Source organism: Akebia trifoliata, unplaced genomic scaffold (assembly GCF_017979445.1).
Source record: "Akebia trifoliata isolate Shusen 1 unplaced genomic scaffold, ASM1797944v1 Contig01398_ERROPOS7289552, whole genome shotgun sequence".
In the NCBI taxonomy this organism is placed as follows: Eukaryota; Viridiplantae; Streptophyta; class Magnoliopsida; order Ranunculales; family Lardizabalaceae; genus Akebia; species Akebia trifoliata.
Genome location: NW_028237689.1, coordinates 19,967 through 40,577, shown reverse-complemented (window position 1 = coordinate 40,577; position 20,611 = coordinate 19,967). Strand labels below are relative to the sequence as shown.

The 20,611-nt window shown below is 36.5% G+C and overlaps 1 protein-coding gene across 12 annotated transcripts; it reads right to left on the bottom strand.

Annotated features, from left to right (window-relative positions):
* Positions 1–3,625: 3,625 nt before the first annotated feature.
* Positions 3,626–20,333, bottom strand: LOC147380460 (uncharacterized). Of its 12 annotated transcripts, none has more exons than XM_086431678.1 (9): positions 20,143–20,332; positions 10,727–14,070; positions 7,280–7,303; positions 6,937–7,101; positions 5,991–6,743; positions 4,988–5,400; positions 4,232–4,330; positions 4,005–4,139; positions 3,626–3,900 (listed from the first exon to the last, which is right to left on the bottom strand). In XM_086431678.1, the coding sequence occupies exons 2-9, from the start codon at positions 10,731–10,733 to the stop codon at positions 3,751–3,753; spliced, it is 1,746 nt and encodes a 581-aa protein (XP_086287804.1). In that variant the 5' UTR covers positions 10,734–14,070; positions 20,143–20,332; the 3' UTR covers positions 3,626–3,750. The 12 variants fall into 12 exon arrangements, with proteins under 12 accessions (XP_086287804.1, XP_086287803.1, XP_086287802.1 ...); XM_086431677.1 differs by lacking the exon at positions 20,143–20,332 and adding an exon at positions 14,663–14,770; XM_086431676.1 differs by lacking the exon at positions 20,143–20,332 and adding an exon at positions 14,657–14,738.
* Between the last annotated feature and the right edge of the window lie 278 nt (positions 20,334–20,611).

Below are 20,611 nucleotides of genomic sequence, written 5' to 3'. Positions count from 1 at the left end.
TTAACCCCTTATAGTTTGGCATGATTCTATTTTGACCCCCTAACATTTTGATAATTACACTTACCTCCCCTTTCACTGAAGGGTTAAAATTTAGATATTATTTACTATTTTACCCTCTCATTTTATGTTATTTTTTATTAGAAAAAATAAATTTTAAGACAATAATTAAAATGCCCCTGCTTAGGCATTCATTGAACTCATTTTTTCACAGACATATTTTTATTTATAAAAAAGAATAACATTTTTAAAAAGGCAAAATGGTCTTTATAAAAGTAATTGAACTGTTAAGTTGACGACAATTTGATGGAAAGGAGTAAGTGAATCCCTTCGATAATTATAAGAGAGGTAAGTGCAATTTTCAAAACATTAAGGAATTAAAATTGAATTATGCCAAATTACAAGGGGTCAAAGTTTAATTTACCCTAAATGAAAAGGGAGGTAATTATAATTATCAAAATGTTAGGTGGTCAAAATGGAATTTTGCCAAACTATAGGGGTCAAAATGTAATTTAGCCTTAAATTTTCTCAAATTAACTCAAAATGGAGTTTTCACTCCATTGATCACCCCTCATGTTGAGGGTTCTTGAAAGCAAACATTTTTCTTGGATTTTGCCTTGATTGGAGGGCTTGAAACCATGATTTTATTTGAAGAATTCTTCTCTAGTTTCTTGATTGATGGACTTGAAACAACAACATTAGTAGGTTCTTCATTCACCCCTGATTTTGGTTGTGTTAAGGGTTGGTTCTTTGTGATTGTGTGCTTCAATGGAATTTGTCGATTGGGTTTTGGTGGCTGTTGAGGTTTCCCCATTGTTGGTTTTGTTACTGGCTTCTCTGCTTCTGTCTTCATTGAAATATTTGTGCTTCTATTGGTGCCAAAGATGGCGTTTTTTTTCCTGAAATTGAGAGCACCATCATAATTTCTCCTAATTTTTATGAAAATTTAGGAAAAATTCTCCTAATAAAGATTGCCCAAATTCACAATTCATGAATTAATCAATAATTCTCCAAATGTGCTTCTATTGGTACCAAAGACGTTTTTTTTTCCCTGAAATTGAGAAATTCTCCTGAAAAAAATCTCCTAATAAAGAATAAAGATTGCCTAAATCCACAATTCATGAAATTAATCAATAATTCCCCAAATGTGTTTCTATTGGTGCCAAAGACACGCTTTTTTTCCTGAAATTGAGAAATTCTCCTAATTTTTATGAAAATTAGGAAAAATTCTCCTAATAAAGATTGCCCAAATCCACAATTCATGAAATTAATCAATAATTCTCCAACTGTGCTTCTAATGGTGCCAAAGACTCGTTTTTTTCCCTGAAATTGAGAAATTCTCAGGAAAAATTCTCCCAATAGAGATTGCCCAAATCCAAAATTCATTAAACTAATCAATAATTGTCCAAATGTGTTTCTATTGGTGCCAAAGACACGTTTTTTTCCCCTGAAATTGAGAAATTCTCTTTTAATTTTTATGAAAATTAGGAAAAATTCTCATTGCCCAAATCCATAATTCATGAAATTAATCAATAATTCTCCAAATGTGCTTCTATTGGTGCCAAAGATGCTTTTTTTTCCTAAAAATGAGAGAACTATCACAAAATTTTAGGAAAAACTCTCCTAATAAAGATTGCCCAAATCCATAGTTCATGAAATTAATACGTAATTCTCCAAATTAATTGTTGAATCGTTGAATCGGAAACGAAACAAAAAATGCCCTAACCTCTCCATCTCGAAACCCTAACTCTACGCACCTATTTAATCGGTTAAAAACATCATTTTTATCATCCCAAAAATTTCCCCAATTTTTTGCTGAATCTTTCTCAAACTAAACCAAACTAACCCCTCCACCGAATAATTGCCGAATCCGAACTTGGATACTATAATTAAAAGTTAGCCAAAAGTTTAAATATGAGAATAAGAACATAAGAAAGAAGATTAGATCATGTGGGTTTGTTCTTGCTTGAGAATTGGGGCTTCTTTTGAACTAATTTTGTTTTCTGGGACGACTTTTTTGCTCAATTTCGAATCTACAGGTATGAAATTCACCTAGTTTTGGAATTAAATTAGAGAAATTTTGATTAAGAGAGTAACTAAAATTTGAAATTTTGAAGAATTTTAATCTGAAACAGAGATGTTACCAGGAGATGGAGTTGGTTGAAGATTCATTTTTAGCAAGAAAGTGAGACAAAATGTGAATCAAAGATTTGTTATAAAAAAAAAAAAAAAAACCTAAGAACCGCTCTTCAAGTTGGTTTGTGAGAAAAAAAAAATAACGAACAATGCTCCTTAATATAGAATTCGAACTTTGAAATTAAATAAGCGCGGGAACAGGTTTTGGAAGTTGGAAGAGCGAGGAGTTTTAGATACTGTACTCCTAAGGACCATGAGTTAGGTTGTAAGCCGACTACGTGTAGCCTTTCCACACCAATCTATGATGAAAGCTATGTCTACCATTTTTGCTAGTATATAGTTTATATTAGAGAGATGCTATTAGCACTCCAACTTTTACTTATTACAGCCCAATTAAAGATTAAAACACTCTTCACACATTGAAGAAGGTATGGCCCAAATTATAATCTCAACATCATAGAACTCCCGTTCAAACAATTTCGGTGATTTTATATAAATATGATTAGGCTTATATAAAATCTTAAAGCCAAAAACTACGAATCAAGCCCCCAAAAAAAAAGTTAGAACTTTTAACTTTTACTGATTCTCAACCATTTAATTATTTTCTATATTCTTATTAGGGTGTAGCAAGTAAAAGTTGGGGTGCCAAAAGCAGCTCTATCTTATTAAGATAGAAATTACAATCTACATTAATAATTAATCAATTATAATTTTTTTTTTCTTTCTTATAGATCAAAATGTCTAAATTCTTTAACATCAATTAAGTATATGTGATAAGCCATTCCAACTAGCTTAGTTGGTAAAATCTTTGGGTGATGATGCTCCAGACTTTGGTTCAAATCTTGCTGGTTTCGAGTTTCAAAATAGGTTTATTGATGAAGAAAAAATGTGATAAATCAAATCCCAAAATACTGATGAATTTTAAACAGTTTCCCAACTCTAACACCATTTGGGATGGACTACTTTGCAATTGCACAACTCAATTGCAGGGCAATTTTCGAGCTCAACACCACAGTAATTTCCCAACATGCAACAAAGTCGTCAAAAATTTCAAACACATAATCAGAGGAGCAAACCCTTGTGGATATATTTTGCACAACTCATCCCCACGATAGTTTCCCAACATGCAATAAAGTCGAGACCACCCAATTTCAAACACACAACGAGAGGAGCAAACCCTTACAGAGGAGCAAACCCTTACGGCTAGATTTTTCCCATGCAGGACAGATGAGGTCTTCAAAAAGTTGATAAGGAAACTAAAAGGGAGTGTTTGGTTACAGGAGTTGCTCAATCACCATTTGGCCGAGAAGCGATGATAGAACACTATTCACAAAAGGACACAAAAACGATTCTCCACTTTTTACAGACAATGAGAAAATAATCCAAGTTAGTCCCTACATACCTGCAACCAAACAATCCCTAAGATCTTCCTCCAATCCCTAGTGGTGGTAAATTATATTGCTTAATGCAAGTAAGGTTCAACTCTATAAAATGGTAAAAACTGGACAATTAGATTGATTTGAACATCCCCAACACAATTTTTTTGACAAGTCAGAGAGTTTCTTTGGGGAGATGTCTCTGAATATATTTACATTAAATCAATGAAAGATAAATGAGTTACTTCTCCTTCAAATTATCTCCCATAGCAGGAGCCTTGCAGATCGGGCAAACGTTCTTCATCAACAACCACTTTTTGATGCAACCAACATGGTAATCATGGCCGCATTTCTTTAGCGTCCCAACTTCTTCCTTGTTCTTATACTCTTCCTGCAATTCCCCCAACCCAAGAAACAAAAACTAGTAAGAAATCTGACAAAAAAGCTCAAATTTTTTTTTTTTTGGGTTGAAAATTAGGTTTTGTTAATTTTTACCAGACAGATTACACAACTTTCATGCTCATGGATTTGATCTAAAATGTATATTGTCTCTTTCAAACACTTTGAGATCAAGTCCTCAGACAACCCTGTGTTGACATTCCCTATTCTTTCCCCAAGAGCAAGTAATTCCTGATTCAATTGAATAATTTCTGATTGGTGAGAGCCAGAAATTTTTGAGAATAAAATATCACAAAGCGAGTCTACTACCAAGTACTAATTACCTCATAACTCATGTTATCTATATCTAGCCTCATGTCCCTATGTTGATCAAATGGGTTTCTAGAACCGTACAAGGCTGAGCGATCCACCATCATAAGACCCTGCAAAGATATAATGAATAACTTCAATCAGTTGGTTAGTGATGATGCAAATAAATATGAAATGTAACAAACTGGTTGGCATCAAGGACTCCATTAGGGGGAAGTCGGCCTAGCACAAGGAAACGAGAGTTTTCAGAAAAGTTTTGTTGTATGTTAATAGTGGAATTAGGGAACCCCACCGGGACTTCCCGGAAGGATAGTAGCCATGAATGACTGGACTCCATGTTACCGTATCGAGTCCGACTAGCCCTGGTAAGATTTCAACTCTTACTAAGGGTGGTTGAGCCCTCCTTGCGGCATCTAAAAACATGATCTGATACCAGGGTTCTAGAGGACAAAATTCTATGAACTTTGAAAAAAAATTGTTATTTTTCACCATTGAATTTAAATTTTAAATCTGGGAGTTTCGCAGAAGTTTGATAGCCATCCATTTTCAAAATCTTGGATCAAGCCCAATTTTTTTTTTTGTCTTTCTGAATCTGAGTTTTTCCATGAAATCTAGAGGGCTGTGGTGTTGGATTGCCAATGTGGTAATCCATTTGAGCTCAAGGACCCTTAGTAAGAGTCAAAATGTTACTAAGTAAGAAAAGCGTTTTTCTTACAGTTACTAGATTAATACCCCATCTCCAGTGGACTCAAAGAGGGAAAGTTAGGCACCTCAGAAACTAGTCTATCATGGGCATCAGCCTCATCAGCAAGTGCGCGCAATCTCTCATAATATATCCTCGGCCTTCCACTCCTGTCAGTGCTACGCCATCCTATTGTAGATACTGGCCTCGAATGTCTGGAAGAAAAGGCTTCCGGCAGTGACTGTGGACCATCCTCGGAAGAAGTTGCCACGTATCTCGAACGCGGGTAGCTTGACGTGGCCCTGTAAGCAGGTAGTGCTCTGTGAGGATAGCTACCATGACCCCTCACAATTTGAGGGACAGGGCTATGGATATTATGTGGAGGAACCGAATGTCTGCTGGAAACAAGGTCATGACGGTATCCACTGAAGTCCACAGAATTATCAGTACTGCTGCTTCCTACTATGAGCTGGTCCATCCCATGACTTAAGCCACTTGTATCTGCAATTTTCAAAGAGAATTTTTATTTAATAGATGACTAGAAGATGGCGGCATCTGCAAATGCACAGGTATCAAAAGGGCTTATTTGTAATTTTGAAACCTAACCCACTGGGTTGCAATTTTCTTGATTTTTTTTACCAAAATGACCCTGATTATATAAAGTTTTAATTTAAGAGGGCTGTTATTGGCACCCCTACTTTTACTTATTACACCCCAATTAAAATGAAAAATAATAAAACAATTGTTTAGGATTTTATATGAGCCTAATCCTAATTTTAAACAACTGTTCAAGTTGTCTGAATGTGTTATCATGCTTTGTGATGTTGATGTCATAACTTGAACCAATTTTTGGTAAGGTCAAATGGTGTGTTTTAATCTTTAATTAGGGCATGAGAAATAATTTTAAGAATTTGGGATGTAATAAGTAAGCGTTGGGTTGCTAATAGCAGCTCTCTAATTTAAAGGTGGTGGTGGGCATTTGTGAGATCCAAATTCTGGTGTTGAACCCCTTCTACGACGCCTTCTCTCACTATAATACAATAGTAAAGATGTCAAAATTGACCAAAAAAGCAAATATATCTCAAACTAACCTGAAGCTATGATTCTCCCCCGAGCAGCTGGACATGCAAGAACACGGTTCCACTCACGAGTTGTTGCATTAACACTTTGACCCGTAAGATCCACAACATCAGAATGGTGCACCGGAGGAGGGCCCGTTGAATGGAGATGGTGATATGGATTGTTTGATAAATGGGTTCTAGCTAGGTCAGCTTCCAAGTCAAGTGTAGAACGGCTTCTCACATTCCTTTGAGAACCTTCTGCAATCGAGAGATTGTTACCTCTATAACTTGGGTTTACACCCATGGGAACCCAAGGGCAATGCTGAGAACCCGAGATTGGCTTTTCTGGCTGTAAATCAGAAGATAAAGTGAGATCAGAAGAACTTCCAGCATTGTAAGATCTGCTGCTACTGCTTCCGTCACAGACAGAGGGAAGTGCCGGGCTTTTTCTTTTGCACGGCCCTCTTCCATTAACCACTGCAGAATCATCGATGCCAGCTTCAGGCCCGTGGATTATGTGTGCATGATAACTAGAAGAAGATGGACGATCAGAATAATTTTGTGGAATCGGACAGAAGTTTCCCGCAACCGATGAGTGCACAAAGGGATCATATGACGGGCCTGAAGTAGCCAATTGATAATGTGGTAAATCCATGACACTTGATGAAGAATACTCGTTTGACCGCAGTGCTGAATTCCAGTGAGGGGCAAAATTTACTCCCCCATTAGACATATTTTCCATAGGAGCAATAAAGGAACCATTCTCCAGTGCACTGGCCCGGCCTACAAGATATGTAACTAGGGCATAAGTTATGGCTATTCATTCAAAGTAAATTTACGAATATAAAGTATAAAGGCATGGGGTTTGAATTTTTAGGTCAGACCCTTCACATGGGGGTTCACTTCTTCTAGACGTAGAAAACATGTTATAATGAGTGAATGTGCATATAGAAGAATTTAAAAAGCCAAAAAGTACCCAAATGCAAGGAAGGCTGCTCAACATGTGGATGGTTCCGGTTTTGATCATGGTCCATCTCAAAAACTTCAGGTGTGCTGAACAAGTGTCTATGCCCCATAACAGTGTGACCTCTATATTTAAGATGGTTTACGCTTTGGAGTCGGAATACAAGAAAACGCCAACCTGTATATATAGGAAAAGCAACTGAAAAAATTCAGAAGTGAAACCCACAATATGTGCTTACATACATATATGAAACAGAGTAAAGAGTCTGAAACAGATAATGTCCAGATTATCCAGAAAAGGAACCGCAGTTTTCTTCTCTTTTCAGATCTAAATAAGAACACATATTGCATGTTACCTCTATAAGGAGATCCACATCCTACTGCAGGATTAGAATTTTTCAAAAGTCAGTCATTTGCAATAACACCACCATGCATTTCTCTCCATAAGTTTACATCCCAAAATGCATTCTATATAAAAATAGCATAAAATATTCAAGCATTCAAAAGAAAGGTAGCCAAACAACTTCTATTTCAATTCCTCTAATCATTAACAATTTTGAACTTCTAACGTGTGTCTTACCATACATCTGATGGATACTGGAAGAATTTTGTTTTTTTTCCGGAAGATATCAATACTCAAAGATGTTTATCAAAACTCACATCATTATATGGGTATGACAAGAAGAAAAATAGAGTATGTCAGACAGTAAATAATATCACCAATATTCTCTCAAGAAACTTGACCCAAAACAAGTATTTGTTCACCAGACTAACAGAAAGTATTTTCCCTGAGACCTGAGGAAAGATAAGTAATATTACGCCTAATAAATGATACTAGTTCAAAATAAGGATGAAAAATAGAGGCCTTAAAGCAAGGATGCACTATTAAAATCTAGGATTCCAAGAGAAAGGGAGGCTGAATAATAATCGCATATGTGTATCATTTATATATGCCTATGCAACAGGGAGAGTGCTAAATAAGTTAACAAACCACATCACAAATTCCTTGTCAAATACTCCAATAAGGCTTAATTATTGCAGGGCAACTTAGTACTAGAATCATTAACCTAGATTACACTGCTAGTAACTTGCTCCAGTATGAGAACTACTATTCGATGCCTAAAAATCATGGTTATTTCTGTAAGATCAGATATAAGCAAAATTACCAAGATCGTCAACATGAAAGTATTGCAACTCTAAATTTTTTGCTAAATAAAATTTATTGATAAGAGGAAAAGGGGTCCTCAAGGAAAGATACAAGCTAACTTCTCTTTCCACTCACCAGATCCCACCTAAACAGAAAATCTTCAAAAAAACAGCCCCCTAAATTTCTCAAAATTGCTTAAACACCAAAAAAAACACAAGCCAAGAATACTAATAATTAACTCAGCAAAGAACTTCCCTTTCCGTCAAAGGTGCAACCACTTCATTGTGAGATGTGGCTTTTGAGGTCTGGTCTCATTTTTTTGTCTCTTTTTAAGGTCTCCTGATGTCATCCCTGATCTTTCATCTCTCTTTTGTCTGGTTGGAAGTCCCCTTCTTTTTCTGGCAGGATGAAGATTCTATGGAAATCCCAACTCTAATTTAAAGCTTGTATCCTAAAGAAAAACTTCCTGATAACTATATAAAATTATAGCACAACTTGTACAACAAGAAACCATATACAGTACTTGGAGTTGCCTGCTTTTGATAGTTACATATAAATTATACAATTTCAGAAAACTCCCCTCAAATAAAATGGAATATTCTTGATTAAAAACCAACGAAATTTTGCTTATTCACAGAACCAATAATAGAATCGTTGAGATTAGCCCACTTGTAAATAAAATATAGGTAGAACTCTTGAAACCCCAGCACCTTGCAGCTTCAGGAGGGAAGTCAAATTTCAATTTTCCCTTTGAGGGAGGATTTGTCAATGGAGAAACATCCTTGCACCCACTTGAACAATTTTTTTTTTTATTGTTTTTTTGGCCCAAGTTCTGCGACACTAGCACCACCCACAGCCTTCTCTGAAGACAAGTTATGAACAGAATCTAAACACACATTGGAATAACAACAAGGCCTCATGTTTAATTCCAATAGGCACCATCTCCCTCCATTGTGTTGGCCACAATAACCCAGCTTTTCTTGTGGATAATTGGTAACCAAAAGTAATTAAGAATCTAGCTGTCTCAAGCTCTGTACTTGATTTCAATATGATACCATCTCACTCCAGCTAGCTAGTCATAATCGTTAGCAAACTGTCTGGGTAAATAGTTATAACTTGTAAGAATCTAAATGCCCAGTATTGTGCAATCCATGCTTGTTATATATATTTTCCAGAACATGATCTTCATTTAAGCCTCATCCAGCCCACTGTGCATGCCACAATCATGGGTGGGAGTGGCCGAGCTCAATATTGTGAGTATGCACAGTAACATTTCAGCTTTGAGTTGGTAAGGTCTCTCGTCAATGGCAAGTAACATGGAGAACCAAAGAGCCACTCACAATCACCCAATCCCATCCCAAAGCACATACATCTTCAATAAGTAGATTCATCTATCGCCATCCCTTCAGAAATGCCCAAATACAGTAAGTTGTGAGAAGGTCCCAATACCAAGACATGAACGTACACGAGTATAACAAAAATTTGTGAAAGCCATGGCAACGCTTTCTAACAGTAGTCCACTGCCCAAATGAGAATGATACACTCCCCATGCCATCATGTCAGAAATAGAAGAAAGCCTAGGTACTGCCAGAATCCTGCTTGACACCAATGCTCTCAAGCATACTCACTGTACCCAAAATCTGACGGTTCTACTCACAGAGACTAGTTCTAAGGATCCTACCATCCTTGGATAGAACTGTATGGGTAAGATTTTAAAGCTCCATCTCAACATATTTTCTCCATTCCACGAGAGAAGCATGATACTGTTGTAGAAGTGAATTCCATGCAAACAAGGTTAGAGATATCATGGACGATTGGTTACAAGTTGTTCAACACCATCACACCTCCTCTCCCTTCCAATCCCACATTCAATGGTCTATTCATGCAAGAAGACCCGAGAGGGAGAGTGATGATGTGCATCAGGCTAAAACCTGATGAGGTGCATATCCCGAAGTTAGTGGATTAATGGTAGAAAGGCCTACCAGATTTGAGATCTATGCATGACTAATGTAACTTCATTTGTCCCAATCACTCCATCTGAATGGGGAGACGAGTTTGAAGATGACCTTCCGAAGAAAGACAATGATCAACAAATTATGTGTTCTCTAGTGATCTCTATAGTTTCACTCCCCCAATCCAAAGGCCATCGTCCTACGTAACAAAAATCCCAGCTTTCATGCATAAAAACTCGTGATGGAAAAATAGGATTTCAGTAATGAAAAACCCTCTCTTCTCTTGCCCAGCAGGCTACAAAGTGCCTGCTACATCTTTTATAATTGAGTTGGAAATAGTGAAGAAGAAAGCCTGATCAAGCAATCCACCAAATTAGGTCTGTCCTGCACGTGACTATGAATATTGCAATCTTGCCCAAAAACAAGTCTGTTAGCAGTCAAGAAAAAAAGAATACTAGTAAACCAGAAAACTTGCCTTGGCAGCTAATCTATAAACTATTTTTTTTTTTTTTAATATTTAAAAAAGATGCTTGGAATGATACTGAAGATAAATTTAGTGACGAGTTGATTGACACGAACAGATAATACACCAAGCAAGCAGTCAAAGAATGTTGGTGGTATCATTCACATAAATCTCTATAAAAAAATATCTATTTGAAGGAGTAACAAAGTTCAAGAGGAGTTACTATACGAACCCTTCTCACCTGACATGCAGATACACTCCCATCTAAAGCTTCAAATATTGATTGATACGTGAATACATCACAAATGGGAACATATAAGAGGAAGAAAGCTACACCCTCATCATCAATAAACCTGCATAACTGAAACCCACTAAACCTAGAAAAGGGTAAGAAAATCCATGCCAATAAAACTAGCTCCCAGAATCCTTTCATAGATCCTTTGACAGAAATCAAGAAAGTTGACATACAAGAAACTAGGGTTGCCAGAACCGCTGAAATGATCGACTTACGTGCACAATTCTCTACCATGATAAAAATATGAGATTTATTTGGATTGAAAATAGATCACTTAGAAATTGGCCATCTATATGTTGTAATATAAGTAATGCTCTTATAAGACCTAGGGTTTAAACAAAATCCCATCAACTTCTCATTTTCTAAATTTTGGTGTAGATAATGGTGGAAGAAATGTCCCAATGTTTATGAGAGTTGTATTGTGCTTGTACTATGAGAAGCATTTGTTATTATCATCATTCATTGCATTTTCACATTATGCATTAGACAAGGATTCCATGTGGGTTTTAACAAGATCACTTGAGACCTACATTTCAAAAATCTCAACTTACAGAGTTTTCCTAGTAATTTCTCCATAATTGTTAAGTGATTCAAAAGGTAAGGTTTGACAGTTAAATTTTGATAGAACATCGTAAAAGGGTTTAGGGTTTTGTTTGGCGTATTAGGTGGAGATTCCAATTTGCGATATTGGAGGCTTAAAATAATTCAGTTAGTATTTTACAAGTTCAAACACTACTCTCACTCAACTGATTCAGAGACTATACCTGTTCACTTCACCAAAACAAACAGCCTTGTCTTTCCGAAGGTCCCAATTTTGTGAAAAGCTCGAGTACGGTTTCAACAAAAAATCATGAATTCTGCTCTTCAGTTAGTAAGTTAACATGGCTAAGGAAGCTTCATCAAGGGTTATGTGCAAGGTGAAGTATTTTCACAGTCAAAACAGTAGATTCAAGCTTTCAATGTACCATGATGAGATTTAGCAGAGATAGTTACTTCCCTGGTTGTATTCCATATTCATTGTGACAAATCAAACTGGGATATATCAATAAGAGCTAATAAGATTATAAGAACTCTGACCGGAAATGTAAGGCATAAGATTGTAACAGGCATCATATAGGCTCTTAAATTCCATGGAGCGGCAAATTGATAGTAGCTTGCTTTTTCATTAAAGCGAATAGATAAGGTTTACCATGAAACATAAGAAACACACTAACTCAGAACTAACGTAATTTATCAGCATTCGGCCGATAATGCTGTACAGACAATGTGACAAACCCTTGACTGATGATTTCCATCGCCCCATGGGAATGTGAGTAGAGCTTCCTGAAGCATTATGATAGCGATCTGGGTGCCCAAATGAACTGGGAAAAGACATTGAAGAATGAATAGCTTCCAAGTTGCTTGTGGATTGAACCCATAAAATTAAAATGCGGACGCAAGCTCTGCGTCAAGCATTTTTTTTTTTTTTGGAAAGATTATCGTGGTTAAGGCAGACCCAAACCAGCTACAATCTTAGGTACAAACAACCACTCTTATCCTGACTTAAGATGGTTACAAGATAGCCACGGTACTCCCCCGCAAACTCTATGCATGCTCATCTTCAAAGAGAACAGTAATCCAGAGCGAAAGAAGAACACGAAATCCATTTCAAATGTCATCATAGAAACTCAGGTAAATTGTATGCATATCTAAATCTAATGCCACAAGCAAAACAGGTTGAGAGGTAGTCCAAATACTACAACAGCTATAGGAGCTCAATTAATATCCACTTGAGTCACAGTAGGATCAAGGATGCAATCTTCCTATATATAACATGATTCAGGTTTCCTAAGATCAATTCAACTACCATGTCCAAAGAATTTATTCCCAAGGTACTGCAGCTATTAACACATCACAAATATTCCACATGCTAAAAAATTAGTTTCATTCACATCCCCCCTCTGTCAACTTGTTGAGTAATTCTTATTAAGGTCTAAGGATCAAATAGCCAACAAATTAGACAATTTCTCGTTAGTCATTACAATACTCATTGATAGAAGAAGATCACTCTCATCCAATTTGGGTTTTCTACCATTATTTTTCTTTGATAAATAGTTCTGCAACCAATCTCCCCAATCTTAACAATATTAGGGGCCTTAATCATAACATAATTTTCACTCTTTTTTGTCATTCAGAACCGAAGTACTGAAAAAGCAAGATCTTATTTGCATCTTCTTCATGGGATTTGATTCAATGATTCGTCATCTTACTGTAGGGTCTAGTGAAAGTGAAAACCTTTTGGAATGGTCAAAGACAGCCCCTTCCTCATTGTCACCTTTTCTAGAACCTCTACGTTTTGCAGTGCTTCTAGTGATACAAAGTTTGCAGTGAAATGCACGACTAAGAAAACATTATCGAACTATTTATCCTTTTAAATTTAATTAAAAAATTATTTACAGTGTGCGTGTATTCTACTAGTGACGATTGTTTCATGGGTCGTTAGAGTTTCACACCAAATAAAGGTGAAATGCAAAAGACTAAAATAACACTATCAAAATTTTCACTCTGAACGTATTCTACCAATGAGGATTGTTCCATAGTTGGACTTTCAACAAATAGGGTAAAATGCCCAACTAAAAGAACATTATCAAACTATTTTTTCCCTCTAAATTTAAAAATATATATATTTATACTGTTGTATGTATTCTACTAGTGAGGATTGTTCCATAGTTTGTTGGACTTTCACCTGAATATACAATAAAAGGGGGCGCGGGAATACGAGAGACCTTCTAGGTGATTACAAAGAAGAATATGATCCAAAATACTTGGCTCAACATTATGAATGCCAAAGTTAGTGAATTTGTCACGAAAGAGCTTTTTCTGATGGATATCTAAAATCTGATCAACAATATAGTTAGCAAGGGCTTAGACCCATAGCTCAGTTGGTTTGACACATTGCAAAACAACTTTTTGAGGTCATGGGTTCAAGTCCAGCTTACCCATAAAAAAAAATATATAGTTAGCAAACAGATAGCCTCTCTCTTTCAAAAATGTTGGAAACTTCCCTGCCCATCTAAGAGAAAAATGAAAAATCTCCCTCAACCAAAAGGGGGAAAGTGCTTGGAAAATAGCATCATCCCATTTTAAATAGACATTATTTCCATATTAATGGCCGAGAATAAGCCTGCCACGCTGACAGCGGCAATATCACACTACTATTGAACAGAGTTCCCACCTCTACCAGAGTTCAAATCCACACGCTAAGTTGGGAATCAAAACATCTTCAGGCCAAGAGGGAGCTCTAGAACTTCCTGCACAGACCAACCCAATCATAAGTCAGGACTTGCTTGAAGAACCAAGTACTAATATCCCCCAACAACTTCTTGAATCTTTGGTCTTTTTTGTTAGTGAAAAACTCCGTGAATTACTTCTCTTAGTTCCGCTATACCATTATTAAAAGCCATTGTTTTCTATTTGCTCCAGATCATGAAGGGGACTAGATACACACACTGAACATCATAGAAGCAAGATTTTTCTCCCCAACCAAACAACAGGAATAAAGAAATTTTCCTTTTAAATCAATATGATAAGAAGGATAGAGCTCTCAAGGGAGGCTTACAATTCCAAAAGCTGGGAATAAGATGTAATTTGTTATCAAACAGAAACCAAAAGCATCAAACAATACCTATTGAAGGAAAATGATGAAAACAGGACAAGGATGAAAAACGAAAGGAGGCATGTCATAAAAAGTTGTTGAGGAAAAATGCAGTGGTGAACAGACTGAAAGGAGCAACCTAACCCACTAAACAAGCAGTCGGAACAGCAGCTACAACAATTAAAAAAAACTTTTGGAAAGAATATAAGTTTAAAATTCCCAAACCATTTTGATTATTATACCAACACCTCTCACTTGCCGATACAGGAATTGCCCCAGTCTAGAGCCAACTGCCTTCATATTCTTTGTTTGGATGCATCATATAGAACAAGGGAGGAACCATATGCAAGTAAGCAAGATATACCATCTTCACACATGAACCTGCAAATTCATCGAACCAGCTAAACCTAATAACATGCAAGGAAAAGAATAGCTACTCTCACATTGCCTCAGGATACCACTCAATAGAGATGCAGCAAATGTCAGCACAATGAAAACACATTACAAAGTTATTAGGACAGATGTCTACCAAATTAAAAAGTGAGAATTTTCTGAAGTGATACATTTTTTTCATAAATACCCAATTGATCAATGATCATACAAATCTGGACAAATCCTTTCTTATTCAAACTGATTCCTACCCCACCACGAAATGTAGCTTGCCTAAACTAATTGTAGATTTTTTTTAATTTTTTTTTCTAATGACTTCTGCCAATGCTAATATTGCATAAGGTTCTAATCAAAGTCTATCAATCTCTGAAAGGACAAAAAACCCAGTATATGACTGAAATGCATAGAATGAAGGCTGTCCCAATAAAAGATTAGATTTCATATTGTATTTCTCGATATATTGAGGTAAAAACTTCTTTGATGAGTAAACTTTAAGAAAAGGATTAGAATTAGAATGATGATAATGATGGAGTATCGTGGCAGTACAGTCAATCTTTTTTTTTTTTTTTATGAAGTTAAAATTTTATTGAAAGAAGGGGACAAGATGACCCCAAAATACAAACTTATCAACAGGAAGACAAGGGAGCCTATTAGGCCGCCTCTAAGTTACAAACCAAGTCCCCCTTAACAACAAAGTCCTCAAGGAAAACTCCCTCAAGCTCTTTGAAGCCTTTCCCCCAGTAAAATAAAAGCCCCAAAATTAACAACACCAAATTATGAATAGAAATCTCCTTTCCCTCAAAAATGCATATGTTCCCCTCTTAACTCTACCTCCATTGAGATTTTGAGCTACCTTGAGGTCCCTAGCCCAAAGCTCATAGGGTAATGAGGGATACAAATCAGGTTAGCAACTGGTATAGATCTTTGTATATGAAATCCCATGTCTTTTCAGGCCCAGAAAATTTTCTCCATGTATGCTGTAGAAAAAAAATACTAACCTTCCCAAATAAAAGATCGGACCACAAATGTTGATCCATCAAGCCATCAGCCCAAAAAAGAAGCACCATTGCTTGATTTGAAACTGTTTGATCCTGGCATTGAACCCGATCAAGCAGTCAATCAAGGGAGCTGAATTGTGCGTCTTATGAGGTTCGAAACTCCAGCTCAATGCCCGCATGGCATCACACATGGATGCAAGGATGAGTGGGATGACGTCAAAGAAAGGTCTAGCTTCATTGACCAAAGACAACAAAAAAAAAAGGTCAAAAGGGGAGCGTCCCAAGCTTTGGAAAGAGGAAAATGTCTTGGGACTTGGACCAAGTTTGGAAAATGGGTTCATAGTTTGTGGTCCTAAGTTAGGTGTTAAGGTTCCAACACGTTTTGTTGAATTTCTTTGTAAGTTTTCATGAAAACATTAATGTTAGTGGTTAGAGTTAGTTAATTTGTCTTTTCTCAGCTTAACACCTACCTCCATAAACTCCGTCTCCCATCACCAAAACTCAATAAATTGAAACTCCATAGAACATTTTGGGATAAGAAACTCAGAGATTAAGAATCTTCAAAGGTTCTTTCGAAGGAAAAAATCAGAAAGAGATGAGTCCTCTATTTTTGGAGCCCCACAACTCTGAGTGGTTCCAGTTGATCTAATTAAGTGATTCTTGCATTATCATCTAATCAAGTGATTCCTGGATTCTTAGGTGAGTGATTCCCTAAATTACCTTCTATCCTTTTTTTTTTTTCTATTTATTTTTTAATTGAATCTTTGGATCCATAGATATGTAACCGGAGCTAGTTTAATAACCCTTATCTTCTTTGATCTATCTTTTGGCACAATGCTTTCCAACACTATTGTAGCTCGAAACCCCTCCGTCTTGCATTATATAAGTTTGCATTGCTCACATCATAGTTTCTAATGGAGAAGCCTTGAATTGATCATTAGGAGCGACCTATGGGAAGGTGGTTCATTCTCAGGCTCTATATGTGGTTGTGACACTCCAATATCAATCAAACAAGCACTATCTATATTTCTTTTTGTCCACAGCTTCAACTCCAAAGATTCCCCATTTAACTCGCTTGAGACCATTTATAAAACCTTCGAGAGTTGCAAATGAGTTACTAATTCTCCACCAAATTGGAGATTCTCCTTCCCATCGACAATTCCTCATGTAATGTTGAAGAACTTTGTCAATTCTATTTCTCAACCAAGCTTTAGATTGGAGGATTACATTACATCACAAAGCACCTTTCCCGAGCCTGGGGACATACTATCAGGATATTTCAACAATTATGTGAACCATATAGATAGTAGTCAGAATAAAAATTAGTTAACCAGGAGCTAATTTCAACTTGAAATGAGGAGCCTTTTGAGAGGACTATAAAGTTGAGGCTGTTGGAGATTGCTCAGAGCTGGGTCAAATAAAGAACAGAATGTCGAGGTAAAAGGTCTTCATATGGCATACGAATTTTTTATCTTCCTTAATCAAAAAGAATTTTTTTTAAGTAGTATATGAAGAAGAGCGGTAAAATACAACAAAAGTAACTACTCTCAGGAGAGCAGGGAGATAAGTAGCCAAAGGAGGGGATGGCTCGATAACCGTTTGTTTCTAAGAAGAAAAAAGGCCCAAAGAGAACAGAGACATGCAAGCAAAGATGGCTTAGGAATCGACATTGGTTAGTTGGCAATAAAATAACCAGAAGCAAGGTTGCTCTCGTTTTCCGAAGAATCCTAAAATACTATCTTGGAAGATCTAGGGTCATGATCCAAGGGACCGGAGCACTATAATGAATAAGTTAAGTTAGAACTGTAAAATGAACATTATTATATTACATGGAAAAAAAAGTCCAGAAGAGAGAACAACTGTAGAAAAGATATGAGCAAGAGAGACCTTCTTGTCTATTGGAACCTCAGGAAAAGTTTAGTTGCATGGGATAAGGAGGTAGTATCAGTGAAGGATAGTTTCTTTGTTATACTGAGGATGTGAGTTTTCCTAAAGTCTTTATAGGAGTTTATGGATCATCGTTAAGCCAACCGAGAAAACAATTTGGGCAAGAATTGCAAGATATCTAATGGACGTGGGATTTGTCACGTTTCATAAGAATGATTTCAATGTCATCAGATTTTCTTATGAGAAAATGGGAGGTAGCAGAATTACTAGAACTATGACGGAATTTTCAAATTTTGTGGAGATTTTCAGACTTAATAGATCTTCCCCAAAAAGGAATCCTGCTCTCATGGTCCAACAATCAAGAGAACCCAATTATGTCCAAAACTTGAGCAATTATTGGTATCCTCATTTTGGGAAACCACCTTTCTAAATGTATTCCAAGAAGCTTTATGTAGATCAGCCTTGGACTATTATCCCATCTTATTGATTGTGAGGAGTTGGTAAGTGTCAAACCCCGTTTTAGTTTAAAAACATCTAATTTCAGGGACCTGCATAAATGGAGAAAAAAGAAGGATGATGGTCCTTTTTCTAGAGGAAGGTATAATTATGTTAAGTGGAGAAATTTGAAGGCTTTGAAAGTTAAGCTCAAAGAATAGAATATTTCTTCATCCTGCGGGGTTGGCTTGAAGATAAGAAGTCTTCTCAAGAAAGTCATCTCTATTGATTGTAAGAAACAAAAGGTTTCTCTATCCCTGAAAGGAAATTAGTAGAACGGATAAAGCTAAAGTGAAGTTGTTAGAATTTGCTAAGTGTGAAGAAGTTAATGGGAAAAATGCAACGCTCAGTGGCTCAAAGGAGGTAAGAACACTAATGTATCTCAAATCCTTGTCAATGCTAAAAGATGCGGTAACAACACCTTAAATTGCTAGCAAAAGGGCATCTTATAGAGGCGGAATAGCAAGGTAGTAAACAAATCATGGACCTTTTACAATATAGGAGCTCATTCGTGCAAGTCGCCTCTAGATGGGTTTTTCTTATCAAGGGTTCAAAGAGAAGCGTTGGAGTATCTATTCTACGACGAAGAGGTGGTTAAGGCAATGAAAGAGTTGGGGTGACAAGACTCTAGGTCCAAATGTTTTCCTTTCTTTTTTTTTCTTTTTTCTTTTTTCTTTTTTCTTTTTTCTTTTTATTTTTATTTTTATAGGTAAATTGCCAAGGAATTTCATAATGATTGTTCCTTAGATGGCCCAATACCAACTCCGTCAAATTGATCCAAAAGGTGGTCAAAGAGGAAAGTTTGAGCCATTTCAAACAAATTAGTCAGTTGAGGTGTGTACTAATGCTTTTAAAGGCATGGAAGCATATGCCCCAAGGCACACCTCATGGAGAGGTACATCCCAGTCCCCTTCCGCACTAAGGCACGCATGAAAGGCTCTAGCACAAAAACAACACGCTTAAATAGAAAAAATAGAAAATATTTATATATATAAACATATCAAGACACTTAAATAGAAAAAAATAGCAAATATTTATATATACAAACATAACTTGCTCTGTTTTCCTTTATTTTGTTACATTGCAAACAAGCAACCTAACTCTAAATGCAGCTTTTCTAGCATCTATACCAGGCCACAATATCTTCTTCTACAGCCATCTGACCACAAAAACAGGTATTCTTCTTCTTCGCTGTTTCCTTCTTCCCTTGTTCAGTTGCTGCAGCTTAACCCACTTCTGTTCTACACCTCTCTCAGCCCGACACCTCCCCTCTCTCCCAGTTGATGACAACAGAACCAAAAATTAAGTCAGGTGTGTTCAATTTATAATTTATAATTATAATTATAAAACTATCTTTCCCAGTAAAAGCATCAAACCCTAATACTGTATTATATGGGCACTTCACTCTAGCTATCACTGGTGCAAACACTGAAAATCCGAAACCAGCCGATAATTCTCATATATGAAACCTCTACAAACTTTAAAAAAAAAAAAAACATAAATAAACCCTATCTGCAAACCTTTAAAAAAAAAAAAAAAAAAAAACTAATAATTGATCAAAATAAAATCCTATCTGCAGAAGTTCTAGAAAACACCATTCCTCTTAAATCGAACTGCAATTCCAGCCAAAACCGATCTAAAAGGGGCTTAAAATTGCCCAACAAAATTCCTAATAATTGATCAAAAAGTAAGATTCGTCCCTGTTGAAGAAACAACAAGATTCCATGATCATAAACGATACTCGCTCTCTACACAGATCAACAATTAGAGACAATAAATAGAATCAATCAACCATAAGCAAACAAATAACAATTAAAACTTGAAAAAATCAGTAAAAGAGAACGAAATCATAAAATATACAATCATCTAGCCAATAATCATGAAAAAGACAAACAAAATAAGAAAATCAACCGATGATCAAACGAAAATTAGGGAAAATTTCACCCAAAAACGCATACCTTAGGCGTAAATTACACGCTAACAACCGTTGATCGATGATCAAACGGTCACAGAAGATAGAAATCGAAATCGAGAAGAAATTTCCTTGGAGAAGACGAAGATCTTAGCTCTGTGGGTGCGTTTGGAGAAAGAAGAAGAAGAAGAGAGGATGAGATGCTGGGTTGATTGACGCCCACCGAACAGGAAAACCGTTTAATAAATAGTGGGCAGTGGGGGCTGTGGGGGCAGGGGGCTTCGCACATGTTTCGCGCTATTAAAATTAACAGCCGTGTCGACATAATGGCGCTGTTAGATAAAAGAAAAGTTAGTAACGTGGAAGTAACCGATAAACCCAATGTCTGTCCTTTCACACGGTGGTTTTAACTTCAAGGAAGCGACGATTGAAGCGTCCGTTATAACGGCGAGATGAATAAAGCTGACATCACCGTTATGATCGTTATAACGGTGTTATAATGGTTTTACATCGGG